Source organism: Chelon labrosus (genome assembly GCF_963514085.1).
Source record: "Chelon labrosus genome assembly, chromosome: 11".
In the NCBI taxonomy this organism is placed as follows: domain Eukaryota; kingdom Metazoa; phylum Chordata; class Actinopteri; order Mugiliformes; family Mugilidae; genus Chelon; species Chelon labrosus.
Genome location: NC_140344.1, coordinates 26468829 through 26487746, shown reverse-complemented (window position 1 = coordinate 26487746; position 18918 = coordinate 26468829). Strand labels below are relative to the sequence as shown.

Below are 18918 nucleotides of genomic sequence, written 5' to 3'. Positions count from 1 at the left end.
TGCACAATAGATTGATGGATTTAGCCGCATTCTGCTTTTTTTTTTTTAACACAATATTGAGAGAATGTATTGTTTTTTTGCCTAAATGGGCAGCAAGGCAGCAAGATTTCCCACTAAAAAAATACATTTATAAATAAGACTTTTAACCAACATAATAATGAGATTAAATCAAAACAGAATATTATTTTCTAAGACGCTAAAACAAACAACACATTCCTATGTTTGGTACACCTTGTACTAGATCTAGATGCTTGTTGGCTTTGTATTTCCGGTATGACGCTAACGCCCCTCAGTGAAGGCCGCTGATTGGTCAGCTCTCCGGCACCCTCTTCCGCCCCTCTCGCGCATAAACAGCGCAACCGTCGCCGTATCTCATCTCTTCATCTTATCTCAAGGGGGCTTTTTCGCCGACAGCAGTGCTTTTTAACGGGGTCAAACCGACGCCACTCTTCGGGATAAACGTTTATTCGCTTTTGAATGTGTGTACAAAGCGAACTCCTGCCCCTTTTACCCCGCCTCCTCCAGGCAAACGGTAGGAGGGTACGGACCCGACAGCGGCAACGGCAGTCGGCCGAAACATTGTTTTGAACAGCACGAGCCAACTTTTAAGGAGTTTAAAAGCTAAACAGCTAGCTTGAAACCCGATAAAAACAACACGACAAGACAAGAAGACGCCTCGTAGCTGTGTGTAGTGCAGTCGTTAGCCCGTTAGCCCGTTAGCCCGACCAGTATGGTGACTTTCTCGACGGTAATTAGACCCCTGGTGTCCCAGCTTCGCCGACAGCTCGTCGGACACGCCAGGAGTCACCGGATAACGCCTGTCAGGAGATGCAACCTCACGGCATGCTCGAGCAAATATGTGCTGTCTCCAAGTAAGTATATTTAAAGACCCGTAACAGCTGTTCGTCAACACATCTGGGCACTGCTACTCATCAATCAAATGAAAACGGTTTAATTTTTAGTCTTTATTGTGCATCGTCGCGACGCCATTCTTTATTTATCTGGTCTCATTGTGGCTCTTAATCCCTTTTCATTGTGGGTCACTCAGTTTCAGTTAATGCTCACTTTTGTTGTCATGTGGAAAAACGTGTTTGGAGGAGGGACAGAAAGCTCGGGATGGAGTCTCCTGACGGCTGGAGTCGGATCAGTCGCTTCAGTGTTGACTCAGATCAGATCAGATGTGTGTGCAGGGCAGGCTCCAGGATTTCAACACAAGAAGTATTGATTACCCTGATGACTCACGCCTTACAGAGGCCATTTGAAGCCCTTTGACCTACATAGACTCATCTTCCAGTTCATTAGGTACTCTAGTGCTGCGCTAAATCTTCACGTTGCTTCAAGAAAGTTAGTTAAATTCAGGAGAGAGCCGCTGGTTCATCTGTGTTTTCATTTTGAAAGCTGTGATGTTTCTACTTGCTTTGCACTGGGTTGTACTACGGACACACGTTTCTATAATTTAATCAGTGGACAATATTCATTAATGCGCAGGATTACATGTTACAATCCCTTGTGCCATAATCCCAGGCAAAACACATTTAGAGAGAGGCCCTGTCCAGCTGAGAAACCCTAACAAACCTATATGTCATGTGATATATATGACGCTTAACCTACAAGCTAAATGAACTAAGTAAATGCTGCTGGCTTGTAGGGTCCGCTCAGCAGCAGACGCTAACTCAAACCTTGTGAAATATAAGCTAACCAAACGCTACTGGCTAGCTTAACCTAAAATAACGAAACTTATTTGTGTTTAATTCAAATCCAGTTTAACAGCACCAGTGTTTGTTTTCACAGCCTTTTTATCTTTCATAGTTTTAGTAAACAGAAAGTCATTGCATTTGTAATCCATCACACACCCTTGTGTACACTGTTTAAATACGTGTCATAAAAAGTCAGAAGGCAATAACTTATTTAATTTTATAGTGAGCTAGGTGGCTGTGATGTAGGCTGCATAAATATCCATAAATATGGGTAAGATTAGATCAATCCAGTGACTGGGACGCACATTTTTCATCTTAGTCACAGACAAAAATGGTTAATCGACGAATATTTTTTTGTCCTAGTCCTCCCAAATGGTAATCCGATTGAATTACGCCCTTTCTGACGCTGTTTCAACGTCTATAATAGTCAGGAAGCTAACATTTAGCAAGTGGCGAGTGAGTGTAGTGTCAGGAACGTAGTTGCATTCAGAAACTGACCCACCCACACATCTTTTATTATAGCTTTGTGCTTTTACAGCCTCCATATAATCTTGTGTCTCGTGAAGGTTCCCAGTCATCCAGGTCAGGGGTGAAACGTCTTCTCAAAAAAAAAAAAACTCTACAAGTCCACCAGTTGCCTTTTTTTTTAATGCTTTTTTAGATATATCCATATAATCTCCACTGTTTGTATCCTTACTGAGGTTTGTGATTTCTTAAATACTAGTGCAGTGCCCGTCGGAAGTATGTATTCCTATAGTGGGAGCCTACAGGTGCTGTGTATGAGGATTAGTGGAAATATTAGAGCGGAGAAAACCTATTTTACCGATATATTTTACATTTCTTATCCAAACAACGTCAAACTTAGCAGTGCACATCTTCGTGCCCGTAGCGAGACACCTGCCCAGTTTCAAATCCATCGGGCCAACGGCTCGCGAGATATGCGTGCCACAGACACAGACACAGACACACAGACGGACACACAGACGCTTCTTGATTTATAGATAGATGTGATCAGTGCCTTTTAAAGGTTGCATCCATGGTTATGGACAATATTTAGATGTACACTTTACATACAGATCTTCAGACAATAACATTTTAACTAGAACTAATAAATAATCCAGAAAACAAACAAAGAAAGGCCATGTGTAACTAGGGAATGATCTTTTTCTACAACACAGTCATTGATGAGTGAAAATAGAGGAGTCTGGTCTGTGGGGTTTTATATATTTAACCCATCTTTCCTAATGTAAAAAAAAAACAAAAACAATCTGTGTATTCAGACTGGGACTATGTTGTGACAAATACTGTATTTTATGGTTAGAACCTTTGAACCAGCAATATTTATCTCTCTTTGACTATTTTTTTAAGCAAATATCCAAAATACACGGCTTTACTTTCTGGGGGTATTCCTCAGTTTAAAATATCTTGCAGGGTGAAGTGTGTACCCGGCCTTCTCCAATTATTCTTCGATAGCAAGGCAGTCCTAGAAGATTATATGTACCTTTAAGTATCACACACACAGTGTTCATACCTAAGCAGGTCTGGCGAGTCTCAACTGTTTCTCCATCACACCCGATAGCATCAGCATTGTTCCCCGTCTTCCTTGTCCCCTGTGAAGTGGAAAACTGTCCAATGTTCAGTAAAAACAACATTTATATTTAACTTTAACTAGCTTGTTGTGCCGGGCAATGCTTTAAGAAAGGGCTTTTTGAAGTGGCGCACTAGAAATTAGTTTTTTGTTTTGTCCCTTTCATCTGTCTGCCTACTATTTATCTTCACACAGAGACATTTCTGCTTTCTCCAACCCGTCATGTAAAAATGTCTGACTCACGCTCTCCTTTCAGTAGGGAGACATATTGCCATCCTTTCAGCGCTGAGCACTCTCTTTTCCCTGAGCTGAGTCTTTAAGGCAGCAACCCCAGCCCTGAGCAATAAGAGCAGATTAGATTATACGATATTAGATTCAACTTTATTGTCATCGCACATTCCCTTATTCCCTTAACACCTCCGTGGCAACAGCAAGGGTGTGTTCCTTGCATCCTGGTTGCACGTCCGTTGCTCTGTGGTTCAGTTCTGATGCTCGCGTGTGTCTATTATAGGAGTATTAATTTTTTTTTCTCAGTAATTTGAGCTACAGTGACTCGTCTCTTGGATAACCCATCCATGACCTTGACACTGGTTCTCCTCTTTCCCTTCCTATGACCACGTTCGACCTACAAGAGCTGCAGTAGCCATCACTATTTGGTTCTTGTCAAAGACGCTCAGATCATTTCTACTTCCTGCTTCTAAGATCAGCTTTTAGGACAAAATGTCCGACCTGCCGCCCAACACATCCCACCCACTGACAGGTGCCGTGATAACGAGATAAGCTGGACTTTCGCAAGCTTTGCTGATGTTTTCAAACATCAGTTGACACGACAAGTTTTGTACGTCTTGTACAGCACCCGGACGTCGTCTTGTGCGGTTGCTTGGCACGAGTATTCCCTCTCCTGACATCCGGTGAACTGGTCCCTCTTGTTGATCCGACACGTCAAGTAATAACCGGTAACTCCTCGCAGCAGCGCCGCAGAGCAACTCCGTGTCACAGACCTGCAACAAATCAGGAAAAAAAAAACAAAAAAAAAACTCACAGCTGACAATTATCCAGTGCACGAGCGTGAAAAGGCTTCGCAGGCAGTTTTTGTGTGCCCGTGCGATAAGAGAGTCAGGCGGCCGACTCCCCCAGGAGGCTGAAATCCGATGAAGACGAAGGTCATCTCCCAGTCAGACCTGTTCAGCTTGGCTCTCAGCGGAAACCTTAAGCTCCATGCCGCATGAATGAAGAGGAAAACAATAGACTGAGCTGCTTTTGTGCCCTTTGACAACGGCAGAGATTAAAAAAACAACCTTTTAAACTTTTTATTTTATCAGTAGAAGATTTTGGTGTGGATTTAAAGTGCAAAGGCACAGAAGGAGGAAGAGGGAGGGAGGTAGGGAAACTGAGCAGAGCTTATTTTTTTTTGGGGTAATTAGAAGCCAGGTTCGTTGACAGACGTTGGCCCGAGTGGGCAGTTTGACCGGCCAGAGGTCCTGGTGTGGTTCTCCTGCTGTGGAGGGGATCTGGGGGCGTGCCAGGACATTCCTCAGTCCTCAGAGTCACTTTCTCTACAGCCGGCCCACTTCTCTCTTATTTAGAAATTTCCTTTAAGGAAGGAGAAAAAAAAAAAAAAAAAAGGAGTACTAAAAGGAAGTACAACTGCTCACTTGCTCCGTTGTGATTCAGTTCCTTGTAACGTCTTCGAGGAAGGAGGAGGACGATCGTGTGTGTCTTTCTAGCACTATCTCTGTGTGGGTTTTTGAATTTCATATATTCATTTTCAAAATGGACTGTTGTATAAAAATGCGGGAAGCAGCGGAGTACAACATGAAAAGTAGGTGTCAGCATTTATTTCTTTATTTACTTTTCCTTTCACAGTGGATGCAGGAAACTGGAGCAGTGATTCGTAGTGATTCGAGTAGGGATTCGATTTGTAACCGTGTAAAATGTTTGATCTTTGAATTTTCTTCTTCTTCTTCTTCTTCTCTTGTTTCTCCACCTCCAGTGCATCCCATGTGGCAGGGACCCCTCGCGGTACCAGGAGGTGATCGCCAGTCCCCGATAGACATCGTTGTGCGGAAGAGCGTCTTCGACTCGGAGCTGAAGCCCCTGGTCGCCGACTACGACCCGAACACCTGCCAGCAAATCTGGAACAACGGTTACTCCTTTCTGGTCGAGTATGACGACACTACAGACAAGTCCAGTAAGATATTTACTGCCATCAAATGTCTAAAGATGGATTTAAATACATTTCAGATAAAGAGAAATCTAGAAATCATTTTTTTGGTTGCATGTAGCTCCTGATTATTAACTTCTAGACTAAGACAAAGCCTTTATTGAAAGAATGCACGTTTCTACACAAGAGGATTATCTCCTTCTCAGACCCCCACCCACCCACCCACAGACCCCTTTGTATGTCGTCGACTAATCAATGCTTCACTCACAGCGCCACGTAGAAATTGTGACCGTCATGTGACCTGCGTCTCTCCTGACTTCCTAAAATTACAACACAGTCTCTTATTTAATGTGCCGGTCATTTTGGTGTAATTACTGGGCTACACCAAAACACTACAATAATCCAAACCCACAGAGACTCTAAATTATAAACCCGATTGTGGTGGAATTAAAAATGTTACGGGCGTCGCATGCTCTCAGTCTTTGTATTATAAACTCAGTCTGTTGTTGAGAGAATGAAGAACAGGGTTTATTAGCGGTGAAATGTGGAGAACAGGATTTAATTTCCAGTAAGTCAAACAAAGGAACAATGATCTCAACATGAGACACAAAACTTTGAATTTTATTTTTTCTTTCTGCAACAAAAACACGTTTTGTTTAAACATATAGATACAGATGAGGGCTTAATCGTTTTCATGTTGCACTGGCATCGTTAAACATTTCATGAAGCCAATAAAAAGCAATTCGTTTATTGTTGTTTGTCATCTCTTCCTATAATATTCCCTGGATGTTTTTATTTCAGTCTTACTGTTACTGCCTGAACAACTTGTTCCGCAAAAGTGTCCATTTGGCATCGATGAGTCAGAGTGTGATGCACTCTAATCCGAGTGCTCTTTAACTTCCTGTTGCAGCGCTGAAAGGAGGCCCTCTGCAAGACCAGTTCAGGCTGTGCCAGTTCCACTTCCACTGGGGGGAGACCAACGCCTGGGGATCGGAGCACACCGTGGACAGGAGGCTGTTCCCTGCAGAGGTACGGCGTCGCAACAAACTCAAACAGTTAGCAGCATGTTCAACACTGTCATCAGAAACAGAACTTATTTATTAAACTAGGAGCGTGTAATATGTGGGATCTGGACGTAGAAGGAAGGAAATGATGATGTTTTTAAAGGTAAAGGTAGTTTTCCCAGACTGAAAGCAGCTCTTCGTCTCTATTGAGAGTGTGTTGAACTCGTTACCACACATGGGATTAAAGATTCTGACGCACCCATGAGTGCATCTCAGCATCCCTGCAGCAAACAACTGCAGGTTAACAAAAACAACTCCCTGATGACGTCAGTTTGCTTGTTGAGTTGTAAACAAGGCAGAGTATTTTTTGAGTCAGTTGCACGTTCATCCATTCATTTTCATCCGCTTATCCGAGGTTGGGTTAGCAGATGAAAATGAAGCTAAGCAATGAATTCCAGACGTCTCTCTCCCTGGCAACGCGTTCCAGTTCCTCTTCAGGTATCTTAAGGTATTCGTAGACAAAACCAGATACATATATATGTATAATCCCTCCAACGGATTATGGGTTTACCCTGGGGTCTCAATAAAACATCAAATGGAGGAAACCAAGAGGACTCAAAGGAGGAGAGGCTCTAGTCTGAGCTACCTCTGGAGCACCTCATCCCATTTCTAAGGGCACCGTTCATAGTTGAAGACTGGAACATATATTGACAGGTAGATCTGAAGCCCTAAACCTCAGCTACCTCCTCGTCACCACAGTTCTACACAGCGCCTGTTTTACTGCAGCCTCTGGACCAAAGTGCTTAGTATCTCGGCGTGGATTCATGTAGCAGATTATGAAAATATTTACATTCAATGAACTACCCCGTTAGAAAACATTTTTATGAACAACCTGAAATATCTTCAGATAAATAAGAACATATTCGGCACATAGCTGTTTAGTTCCCGGTGTTGTCTACTACCACTACTCTTAACTACTAAATAAGTGGAATAAATGAAGAATATACTTTTATTAAAAAATTGCAGTTAATGTTTTCTGTGTAGCTTTTGTAAATGAATGCCACAGGACGTATGTTTGACACTTCTGCTCTAGAGGATAAGCGGGTTTCAGACAATAATGAACGGATGAACGACACTGGACATTTTTACTGCTAAACCACTTACGCCAGCAAGATGCAAACACGACTAAAGTTCACAGAGCATGTCAACAGAGCATGTTATACCTGTGGCTGACTACATGGTTCTCCTCTGCACACTCCGTTAGAGTTTACAACCCCTTTGACCCTCCTGCTGCTGGATTAATGTTGCATGCAGACGTACTGCAGTCACTGTGTTCTAAACCAGAGGGGGGTGGGCAAACCTTTTGACTCATGGCCCAAACTGGGTTTTAAGGCTTGACAGTTCAGTCAGATCACAACCTGGGTGATGAGTAAAAGGGAAACACGAGAGCAGGGAGCAGTGGAAATACGATATTTATTAATGAGGGAGAGAATCTTAACAGTGGCGCAGACGCACATTCACGTCGACTAAAGCAACTTTTGATAAGAAAACTTATATAAGCAATGTGTTGCCAGGAGGCAAAGATGAGTTTGTTTTAGTTTGGGGGTTTTCCAATTTACTTTATCTACTTTAGATGATTCATTTTAAACGAGAAAAGTCAAAGAAAGTTGTGTATTTGTCGTTCTACAGTTTAACGGAGACACATAACTCATTAAATGTAGTTTTTATAAATGTCTTCTTCCATTTAAGCCGCTGTGAACTTTATGTTAGGAGTACAACAGAATAATGTACAACTAAGAGGCTCAAAACTGGCCTTGCAAAACACGTTTTTAGTGTTTGAAAGAAGAAAAAAGGACATGAAACAACCATTGCCCTGTTTGAAGAGGGCAAATATTGACTTTGTCCTCCTGCCTTTGTCTTTTAGTACTGAATCAGTAACGTTAAGTGGGGTGCAGAGCAAACATTAACCCACGACCATCGGATAATGGTGGTTGGTTGTATATCAGGTTTCAAATATACATTCAGTTCTTTTAATATCACTCAAGGCCGAACTCAGACATAAAGGGCGTGTGTGTTTTCTGGGCGGGGTTTTGAGTTGGAACAGTTGTCCTTTCTCACGTTTGACAGCAGAACATCTATTTCCATGTTGTTCCATTACCTACACACACACACACACATTTACGTAACAAGAGATTCCAGTGACTCCGTCCTCTCGTCCTCCACCATGCTCCCCTTGTTAGCGTGGTTGGGTATTTTGTCCATGTCACGGTTGTCATCACTCAGCAGTCTGTGAGCAGAGGGATCGAGTTACAGTCCGTCCTGATTGATGGCTTTGTCCTGGAAAACAGAGACTGTAAAATAAGTCAAAGCAAAAGTCTTATTTTGAAAATGCACATGAAGTCAAGAAAGGATTAGCAGGTCATTTGGAGGGCAGACTTAAAGGAGATTGAGATTAGTAATGCAACGATTGTGGTTTATACACAAAACTTATCTTTATCTCTTGTTAAACCTTTTGTGTTCTCAGCTCCACTTGGTCCACTGGAACTCCGACAAATACAGTCTGTTTGAGGAGGCAGTGATGGAAGACAACGGCCTGGCTGTTATTGGAGTTTTCCTCAAGGTAGCAACACGCTTTTTTATTTTTAAATTCCCTGCAACGATTACGCAGAAAACAGAAAACATCTGTTTAAATTCTGCGTTCTGTGTTGACGAGCTGTTTGTGTGAGATGCTCCACATGGCATCGTGACGGAAATGCCGCAGATTTGCTGTGTTGACTGCAATCCAGATTAACGTCTAATCCCTGTGTAGGTGGGAAAGAGACACGAGGGGCTTCAGAAGCTGGTGGACGCTCTGCCTGCAATCAGACACAAGGTTAGTGGTGCACATGCGCACAAATGTGTATTTTAAGATGAAATTCACTCATGACCAACCAAAAAGCTTCATAAAGTCTAGTATAAAGCCATAAATGAATGCTAGTTTACTAGAAACGTGTCGCCCTCTAGTGGTTCAAGCTTCACTTACACGCTACGGAAAGTCACAGCAACCAGTCAGAAGAACTGAGTCTGTTTAAATCAAGTTATTTGTTTTATCTTTTGAGCTTGTGGCAGCAACTTGGTGCAGAAAAGCTTGAATACACAGACAGGAAGTTAAGGTATTCAGAGAAAACGGATGAAGGAGAAATGTGACTTTCATTTTGGAAGGATTATTGGGGCCAAACAGGCTGGTTTGATTATCTCGGCGCCCTGATTTTGAGCCAATTTCCTGGTTTATTTGTACACAAGAGTCACAAGAGTTTTACAGAAAACTATGAAGGCTATAGTGGGCACAAACTGACCAAACCTGGACTGTAGAAGTTTGGTAAAAACCTTTCCTGATCCGAGGAATTGCTGTTTTCTTTCCCCCACTTGCAGACAGATAAGTCAGATTTTTAAACATGAAGACTTTGGCCCTTACATACCACCTCCCAAACCCCTACATATGATCTAAATACCTTTTAATAGCACAGGCTGTCAATTTAAAAAAAGCTTTATTTTCTCTTTTAATATTGATTTTTGCTTTTAAATGTGACTAGTTGGAGGTCATATATTTATGTCACTGCTACTTAATTTCTTATCACCTCTAATGTCTGATAAGGTTAATGTTTGGCAAATAAGATAATATAGACTGTGCCCGTTTTAATCTAATTTGTTGTGTAACACTTATCTTAAAATCGTTGTAGTATTTCTGTTCTCAGTCTGGGATTGTAAATCTAATCTGTCTGCGTCTTCGACCGTCTGCAGGACAGTGTAGTAGAGTTCACTCGGTTCGACCCCGCCTGCCTGTTACCCACCAACACTGACGACTACTGGACGTACCACGGCTCTCTGACCACACCTCCCCTGACCGAGTCCGTCTCCTGGATCGTTATGAAGCAGCACATAGAAGTCAGCCATGACCAGGTATGCATGGTGTGTTTTATGAACGTCGGCAAGGACTATACCAACGACTGGCTGGCACGTACGTTCAACACCTGGGTAAAATTAAATAACTCTTTATACCAGCAGGTGGCAGTAGTCCGTGTTCATCATTAAAAAGGGAAACAGGAAGAGCGACTATTAGCTGGGAGGCTAGGAAGCTAGGAAGAGCTACTATTAGCTGAGAACATAACTATATAACTGATTGGCATGATTCAGGAGAGGCTAGCTCTGTACAATAGTTTGTAGCCCTTCCTAGCTTCCTAGCCTCCCAGCTAATAGTAACGCTCCTAGCTTCCTAGCCTCCCAGCTAATAGTAGCTCTCCTAGCTTCCTAGCCTCCCAGCTAATTGTAACTCTCCTAGCTTCCTGGCCTCCCAGCTAATAGTAACTCTCCTACCTTCCTGGCCTCCCAGCTAATAGTAACTCTCCTAGCTTCCTAGCCTCCCAGCTAATAGTAACTCTCCTAGCTTCCTAGCCTCCCAGCTAATAGTAACTCTCCTACCTTCCTGGCCTCCCAGCTAATAGTAACTCTCCTAGCTTCCTAGCCTCCCAGCTAATAGTAACTCTCCTAGCTTCCTGGCTTCCCAGCTAATAGTAACTATCCTAGCTTCCTAGCCTCCCAGCTAATAGTAACTCTCCTAGCCACCCAGCTAATAGTAACTCTCCTAGCTTCCTGGCCTCCCAGCTAATAGTAACTCTCCTAGCCTCCCAGCTAATAGTAACTTTCCTAGCTTCCTAGCCTCCCAGCTAATAGTAACTCTCCTAGCTTCCTAGCCTCCCAACTAATAGTAACTCTCCTAGCCTCCCAGCTAATAGTAACTCTCCTAGCTTCCTGGCCTCCCAGCTAATAGTAACTCTCCTAGCTTCCTAGCCTCCCAGCTAATAGTAACTCTCCTAGCCTCCCAGCTAATAGTAACTTTCCTAGCTTCCTGGCCTCCCAGCTAATAGTAACTCTCCTAGCTTCCTAGCCTCCCAGCTAATAGTAACTCTCCTAGCCTCCCAGCTAATAGTAACTTTCCTAGCTTCCTAGCCTCCCAGCTAATAGTAACTCTCCTAGCCTCCCAGCTAATAGTAACTTTCCTAGCTTCCTGGCCTCCCAGCTAATAGTAACTCTCCTAGCTTCCTGGCCTCCCAGCTAATAGTAACTCTCCTAGCCTCCCAGCTAATAGTAGCTCTCCTAGCTTCCTGGCCTCCCAGCTAATAGTAACTCTCCTAGCCTCCCAGCTAATAGTAACTCTCCTAGCTTCCTAGCCTCCCAGCTAATAGTAACTCTCATAGCTTCCTAGCCTCCCAGCTAATAGTAACTCTCATAGCTTCCTGGCCTCCCAGCTAATAGTAACTCTCCTAGCTTCCTGGCCTCCCAGCTAATAGTAACTATCCTAGCTTCCTAGCCTCACAGTTAATAGTAACTCTCCTAGCCTCCCAGCTAATAGTAACTCTCCTGGCCTCCCAGCTAATAGTAACTCTCCTAGCTTCCTAGCCTCCCAGCTAATAGTAACTCTCCTAGCTTCCTAGCCTCCCAGCTAATAGTAACTCTCCTAGCCTCCCAGTTAATAGTAACTCTCCTAGCGTCCTAGCCTCCCAGCTAATAGTAACTCTCCTAGCTTCCTAGCCTCCCAGCTAATAGTAACTCTCCTAGCCTCCCAGCTAATAGTAACTCTCCTAGCTTCCTGGCCTCCCAGCTAATAGTAACTCTCCTAGCCTCCCAGCTAATAGTAACTCTCCTAGCTTCCTAGCCTCCCAGCTAATAGTAACTCTCCTAGCTTCCTAGCCTCCCAGCTAATAGTAACTCTCCTAGCTTCCTAGCCTCCCAGCTAATAGTAACTCTCCTAGCTTCCTGGCCTCCCAGCTAATAGTAACTCTCCTAGCTTCCCAGCTAATAGTAACTCTCATAGCTTCCTGGCCTCCCAGCTAATAGTAACTCTCCTAGCTTCCTGGCCTCCCAGCTAATAGTAACTCTCCTAGCTTCCTGGCCTCCCAGCTAATAGTAACTCTCCTAGCCTCCCAGCTAATAGTAACTCTCCTAGCTTCCTAGCCTCCCAGCTAATGGTAACTCTCCTAGCTTCCTAGCCTCCCAGCTAATAGTAACTCTCCTAGCTTCCTAGTCTCCCAGCTAATAGTAACTCTCCTAGCTTCCTAGCCTCCCAGCTAATAGGTGCTCTTCCTTTTTCTCTTTTTGAATGATGAATCCAGACTACTGCCACCTGTTAGTATGAACAGTATTCTCCTCTAATGCAGGTGCAGAATCTGTGTGCCAGCTCGCCGTTGCATGTGGTTTTTGTGGTGTGTCTATGTGCAACGTTTTGCTCCAGACATCAGAGATGTGCGTGACAGTCGACTTTCGTTCGTGGTAGAGCTTTGAAGTCGGTTTGGTGTGTCCAAACACTTAAAGACATTTATTTTCTGAGATTAAAACAGAGACAAAAGTAGGGTTAGGGTTAGGTGTGTAAATTGGCAACTGTTTGCTTAAACAAACTGTTTGGTTAGACGTAACTATTTTGCAACACAAAACAGCAGATATTGATCTCCTCTAAAGGAACCCAAAAATTAAATGCTGAACTAAAGGGTGCCTGTTGTCTGTCATAGTAAATGAAACTCAGCACATTTCAGTTGAACCTGTTGAAGAGGACTTACTAGTTTAACGGCAAAACCACATCACAGCAGCCTAATTACATTAATGTGTGTTCATGCATTTAACCTCTTAGCGTGACTCCAACCGTAACGAGATGTTGATTCACTTTACCGCCTGACCCTCACTCTCCTCTGTCAGCTGGCCGTCTTCCGGAGCCTCCTGTTCACCTCGGCTGAGGAGGAAGTGCAGAAGAGCATGGTCAACAACTTCCGCGTGCAGCAGCCCATCCGCGGTCGGACCGTCCGCTCCTCCTTCACTCCCTTCCTCCAGGAGGCGCCGTCAGCCGAAGGCGACAATCACACCCACTGATGCTGCTGCAGCCCAGAAACACACAGTACCGCACACGACGACCACAATGTTCCTCAAACGTATTTTAAACCATGACGAACGAGCTTGTTTTTCATTCATAAAACTAACTATTATTTTATAAGAGTTTTACACAGAGAATGTAGGGAGACTTTGGTTTCAGGTTTTTATTATCTTTGGTTGTGCTACTGCAGACCAATAACCAATAAGGGATGGTTGCTGTGGGGAAGATCTGTAGTTTTACTGGTTTTATTCATATTTATTTTTTCTTTTACAGTTTATTCAGATACTGTATACGAGGTTTTGCCTTCAGCTCAGTCGCTACTACAGCCGAGAGCGCTCTGACCTCCTGGTGGTGATGTTTTTTTTTTTTTATCAACAGAAGGAGGTTGGAGCTGCTGTCAGTTTACAGCACAATGCCCTGGAGATTTGTTATAGAGTTTATGTGTCTCCAGTAAAATACACATAATATATCTGAAATCACCAAGAGTTTTATACCACAATGTCACTTTTTTAAAAAATCCCGTAAAGTCGTTGGATCTTTGGGTTTCCTGTTCATTTTTCACTCATTATAAGTAGAATGAATATTTTCTGTTACAGGGAGTTTATACTGTATGCAGTACGTCTGAAACCTTTGTTTGATTCAAACATCCTTTAAGCTGAGCTCAGACTACAGGAGTCTTTAAATCCTGCCCCTGTTTGATATCAGGTCGTGTCACGCACTTAAGGAGAATCTCAACAGATGATTTTTTTTTTTTTCTCTAATCTTACACTACAAGATGTTATTTTTGATGATTTTGACGGATCATAAACGAAACTGAGACTGTAGTGTAACATGTTGCTGTAAATTTATTGATCGACTGTATTCTTTATTCTACTTCTAGGCCAGTAGGTGGCGGTAATGCACCTGTAAACTGATTTAATCACACTAATAGAAAAAGAAGTGTTGAGAAAATATTTGCGGCGACTCGGCTGACACAGTGCATCTATTCTTCATTTTGAGCTAGCCACTGTTAGCCTACAGAGCTAATAAGAGCTAACGGAGCTGCTCCGTGTCCTTGTAGACTATTTTCTTCCATTTATTTTAAAAATGTGAAAGATTTTTTAACCTCTAAGACACGTTTGATATTAATTGGGACCGCCTGGTTTGGTGTACGGGCACGTTTAAGGGCTGATAACTTGGGCCAAACCTCGGTACGAAGCGATTTCTCTCTCATTTCCTGGGGATAATTCGTCCTGTAAAAACTCCCGCAGTCTGAGCTCATCTTTACTTTCGTAGAGTTTTTAAACTCCTCTCAGCCCTGTAGTTTTCCTGCCTTGAACCTGTGTTACGATAACGAACACGCCACGTTCCTACAGCACGCACTAAGAATGATCAAAGTGAAGGAAGTCGTTCTCTTCCATCTCAAACACTGTAACCACAGTGCCTTAAATCTTCTGCATGTTATTTACTAGTTTCACCTGAATAGGGTGTGATGAGAATCCACAGCACTTCCTTTCATGAGTCATGGTGGTTGATTAACTCATTACTGTTTGAATTAAGTCTTTCACAACTCTGTGGTAAACCTGGGAAGAAGTAGTCTGTAGATGATCTGATCATACCAGGCTCTAATGTAGAGGGAGCTGCTGCCTTCATGCATCTGTGCCATTCAGGTAGTTTTCTGTCTACTCATGTGTTTTCTGTTTATAGTAGGATCCAGATTTACTGTATTAAGGTTTGGAAGTGGGTTAAAGTTGCAGATATTGTAGCTTGAATTGCAGACCAGCAAGCAGACGTCTCCTAGTCTTTGATAAGTCCACACTTCCTGTGATATTGTCGCTAACATAGACCATAGATTGTATGTATATAAAAATAAAAAAAATTGTTAGTCAAGTCAAGTTAGTCAAAGTGAGACTACAAGTCGGGGGATGCCGCCATTTTGTGAGCTTTGAGCCAGAGTCTGAGCAGTACTGTCTGAGGGTGGAGCCACTACGTTGTATCTGTCAGTCGTCATGATGAACTAACTACAACGAAACTTGAACACACATCAGTATTATATTAACTACATAAAATGACAGAAACCATCTTTGCAAAAATTTAATTTGACATTTAGTGTTTTAGTTTGTACCCAAGTCCCATCCACTAACATGGAGGGGGTGGAGCTTATGACCTATACTGCAGCCAGCCACCAGGGGGAGCTCTACTTGCTTTGGCTTCACTTTTGACGAGCTGTCATGGCGTCCACTTTTTATACAGTCTACAGGTTACAGACAAACAATATCAACAAATAGAGGAGCTCCCTTCCCATAAACAAAGAGGTAATGTAGAGGTGAGACGGCTAACGTTAGCAACTGTGCTAATGTTGGCAGACATTGGAAAAGTGACAAGTTTTTCCTGTACGGTTAGTGTAATCACTACAGTGTAAACAATCACTAAGTCTACAGGTTTTTAATGTTTTTCTAAGGTAATGGACTCGTGCATGCTAACATGCTAACCTAGCGACATCCAGGATGTTGGGACTTGACAAAGTGAAGGAGCCGTCTGATTGCTGGCTTCCTGATTGGTTTGCTGTCCACTAAAGGGGCCAGTTACAATGCAGACTCTAATACTGACTTCAAGACGCACAGAAAGGCTCAACCTTTGACCGTTCACATTCAGATAGGTCGTACAGTGGGACCAATGACATGCCTGTGTCAACATGCTTGTGTTTGTACTGGCTTCCACTGTCGCTGCTTTGAGTTGTACTGGGGGCGCACCTTACCCAGAGCTTTAGAAGATCTAATCTGCAGCAGAGCAAACACCCAGCAGTGCATTGTCTTGCTTCATCCACACGTCTGCTGATGGCGGTTTTTGCAACCGAGAGACGAGTCCATGCAATGTTGCATCATCTAGAGACGTGTGCGACTCCTCCTGCTTTGGCTCACGTCCCGTCATGACTGTGCAGCTTTGATGCAGAGATAAGAGACGATGTGTGTTTGGTTTCTGAGATGCGTCTTAGTTTAGGACACAAGCATGCATGGTGTACTGGAGGCCACGGTTGTCTTTACAGTCCCTCTTTGACAATGCAACTGTTGCTCTGACGCTCACATGAGGCGTATCCCCCCCCCCCCCCCCCCCCCAGCAGGTCCTCCAACAGCCGAGGCCGAGGATGAAAGACGCTCTGAATGGGCTTGAACTGAAAAGATGTGATTTGCAGGGTGATGTTAACTTGTTGTGAAGGCTGCAGACCGCCTGGATGAACACTGAAGGGGGGCGGTGGTGGGGGGCGGTTGGTTTTAAAGCATTTTGAAAAGATTTTAGTTGTTTTTTCTTCTTCTATGTTCAATGTAACAAGCAGACAAGGGACCCAGCGCTGCCTTCATCACATTCAGCTGTATTTTACTCAACGACCATCGCCTGCCTTCATATTTCATTGCCTTTTAATCATAACATAAAAACCTTTTCATATCTTTTTTTTTTTTTATTGCAGTGCTGTCAGTATCAATATATTCTAATGCAATAATCAGTGGTATATTGTTGCCTCAGTGTTTTTTTAGAGTCGGAGGTGTTACTGTGGCCTCCTCCATACATCTCAAGGAGTTTAAGACAAAAAAAATAATCTTCATCGTGCATCTGCCTTTCATAAGCGTCTTCTTGCCGCATGTTGTTTCTTCTTGACGTCTCCCCGTCGGTGCGTCTCCTGTAGCTCAGTGATGTTTTAGCAGGTGTACGTTATGTGTACCATACACGTATGCAATGCAGTGCATATTTTAAACTGTTTATTTGTTCTGAGCACCGCCCACATTCCTGCCCCGGCGGGGAGGGGATGGGGGGGCCCCCATCCATCCATAGCTCCCCTCCCAGCATGCCTTGCTCCACCTGGATGGCTCCTTTGTGTACGGCCATCCAGCTGTGCAGCCAGGGAGGGGGTTTAGCTCCTGCTCCTCAGGGGGAAAGATGTTGATAACCACCCGAAGTTGATGTAAATATTCATAGATGTTAAACAATAAAGTAATATGTCGTGGAAAGATGATCACTGTGTCGATTGTTTTTTCTTCTACTTCTTCTCTACAATTATTTCATTGCAAAAGTCTTAGTTTACAAATTTAAAGTCTGAAGTTCATGTCAATCAGTTAGGATCTCTACTTTGTTTGCAGATCGATTATTTAATTTATAATTCACTACATCACCATTAAAGTGGGTCAGAAGTTTACAGTCAGCTTTAAAAGATTAGGAAGATGATGTCACGGCTTTAAAAGCGTCTGATTGGTGAAATGACATAATTAGAGTCAACCAGAGGTGTATCTCTGGATGTATTTTAATGTCTTTAAACTTTAGCGCCTCTTTGTTGGACGCTGTGGGACAATGGGGACCTGCACAAAAGCCAAATGCCTCAACGTACCTCTCTGACTAGTTCTGACGTTTGTGCTGCGTTTGGAGGGTTTAAATGAAGGAAATGCTAAAATGTAATCGGTGAGACGTTATCTCAACATATTTTACGGTTCCAAACACGCCAGTGGTATTTCTGGTTCAGCTACACCTACCTCCGAGATGCACGGAGGCAAAAATGTAGATGGAACAGCTTCGTGAGAGAGACGTCTTCGAAACACATTTTGAACACAAGTCCTCTTAAGTCTTGATATTTTCTCAGGGTTCATCAGGATGATTCATAGGCAACAAATATAACGTTTCATTTAAGGCTTTCGGAGAACAGAGCCAGTCAAAACTTTCAAAAAGTAAAAATAAAAGGTGGATGGTTTACGGTATTGACATAAAACTGAATCTTTGTTTCAGTTACCTTATTCTTTTTTTGGACAAATTCAACCTGATATTAAATAATATATGCAATGCATGCTATCATTTGCTAATTAAACACACAAGCACGAGCTGGGAACGCCATCAGCGGACAGAGATCCTGCTAAAATTCATCAGGCAATAAAGACCAGTGATGGGGGGAAAAGGGGGGGGTCTTCCAAGATGAAGAACCATCCAATCACATTGGCTTGCCTCCTCCTTCTTCTTCTTCTGCACTTCTTCATCTGTCATAATGTTATGGCTGACCAGAGCTGAAATGATTGGTAGATTAATCAGTAGCGCATTTGTGACAGGAGAGACTTCCTTCCCAGTGAAATGTAAAACCTTTATTTAATATTGTGTCCTATACATGAAATATGAAATTAGATTAGATAGCTATTTGAGGGGGGTGCCAGGTTTAGTATTTAGGAAAACCAAATCTCCGTTCAAGTGGATATAACAGATAGTGACCTTTTCTCCCGTTGGGGAAAGTGATCCACGATCTGAATTATAAACTGGCCAATTGTGCGTCTTATTTTTTTTTAGCTTTGTAAACTTTTGTACAAACGCAGCCCCCGACACACACACACCTCCTTGCCCCCTATCTTTCTAATAAATTCAAACACCCTCATTGTTTTTCTCAGCTCCTGACCCGACTCCTCTCTGAGCCTGAACCAGTTACAATAAAAATACAAACCGCTTCTAACCGCCTCGATCTGCCCCATCCCTGCCGAAACCTTTGAAGCCCCCTCTTGACACAGTGAGGGGATGTTTGGTGGCCCCCACCCAGACGCCTGGGGTCCGAGGGGTGGGTTGTT

At 43.2% G+C, this 18918-nt stretch overlaps 1 protein-coding gene across 2 annotated transcripts; it reads left to right on the top strand.

Moving 5' to 3' along the window:
- The first annotated feature begins 272 nt into the window (after positions 1 to 272).
- On the top strand, positions 273 to 17339 carry ca5a (carbonic anhydrase Va). Of its 2 annotated transcripts, none has more exons than XM_084555410.1 (7): positions 273 to 872; positions 5279 to 5476; positions 6360 to 6478; positions 8978 to 9073; positions 9263 to 9325; positions 10234 to 10392; positions 13180 to 17339. In XM_084555410.1, the coding sequence occupies exons 1-7, from the start codon at positions 731 to 733 to the stop codon at positions 13348 to 13350; spliced, it is 948 nt and encodes a 315-aa protein (XP_084411536.1). In that variant the 5' UTR covers positions 273 to 730; the 3' UTR covers positions 13351 to 17339. The 2 variants fall into 2 exon arrangements, with proteins under 2 accessions (XP_084411536.1, XP_084411537.1); XM_084555411.1 differs by lacking the exon at positions 273 to 872 and adding an exon at positions 3792 to 5107.
- The last annotated feature ends 1579 nt before the right edge of the window (positions 17340 to 18918 follow it).

Coding starts and splice junctions, on each gene's coding strand:
- ca5a (XM_084555410.1), top strand. CDS start 731: ATGGTGACTTTCTCGACGGTAATTAGACCCCTGGTGTCCCAGCTTCGC. Junction 5,477..6,359: donor CGACACTACAGACAAGTCCA/GTAAGATATTTA, acceptor TTCCTGTTGCAG/CGCTGAAAGGAGGCCCTCTG. Junction 9,326..10,233: donor TGCCTGCAATCAGACACAAG/GTTAGTGGTGCA, acceptor GACCGTCTGCAG/GACAGTGTAGTAGAGTTCAC.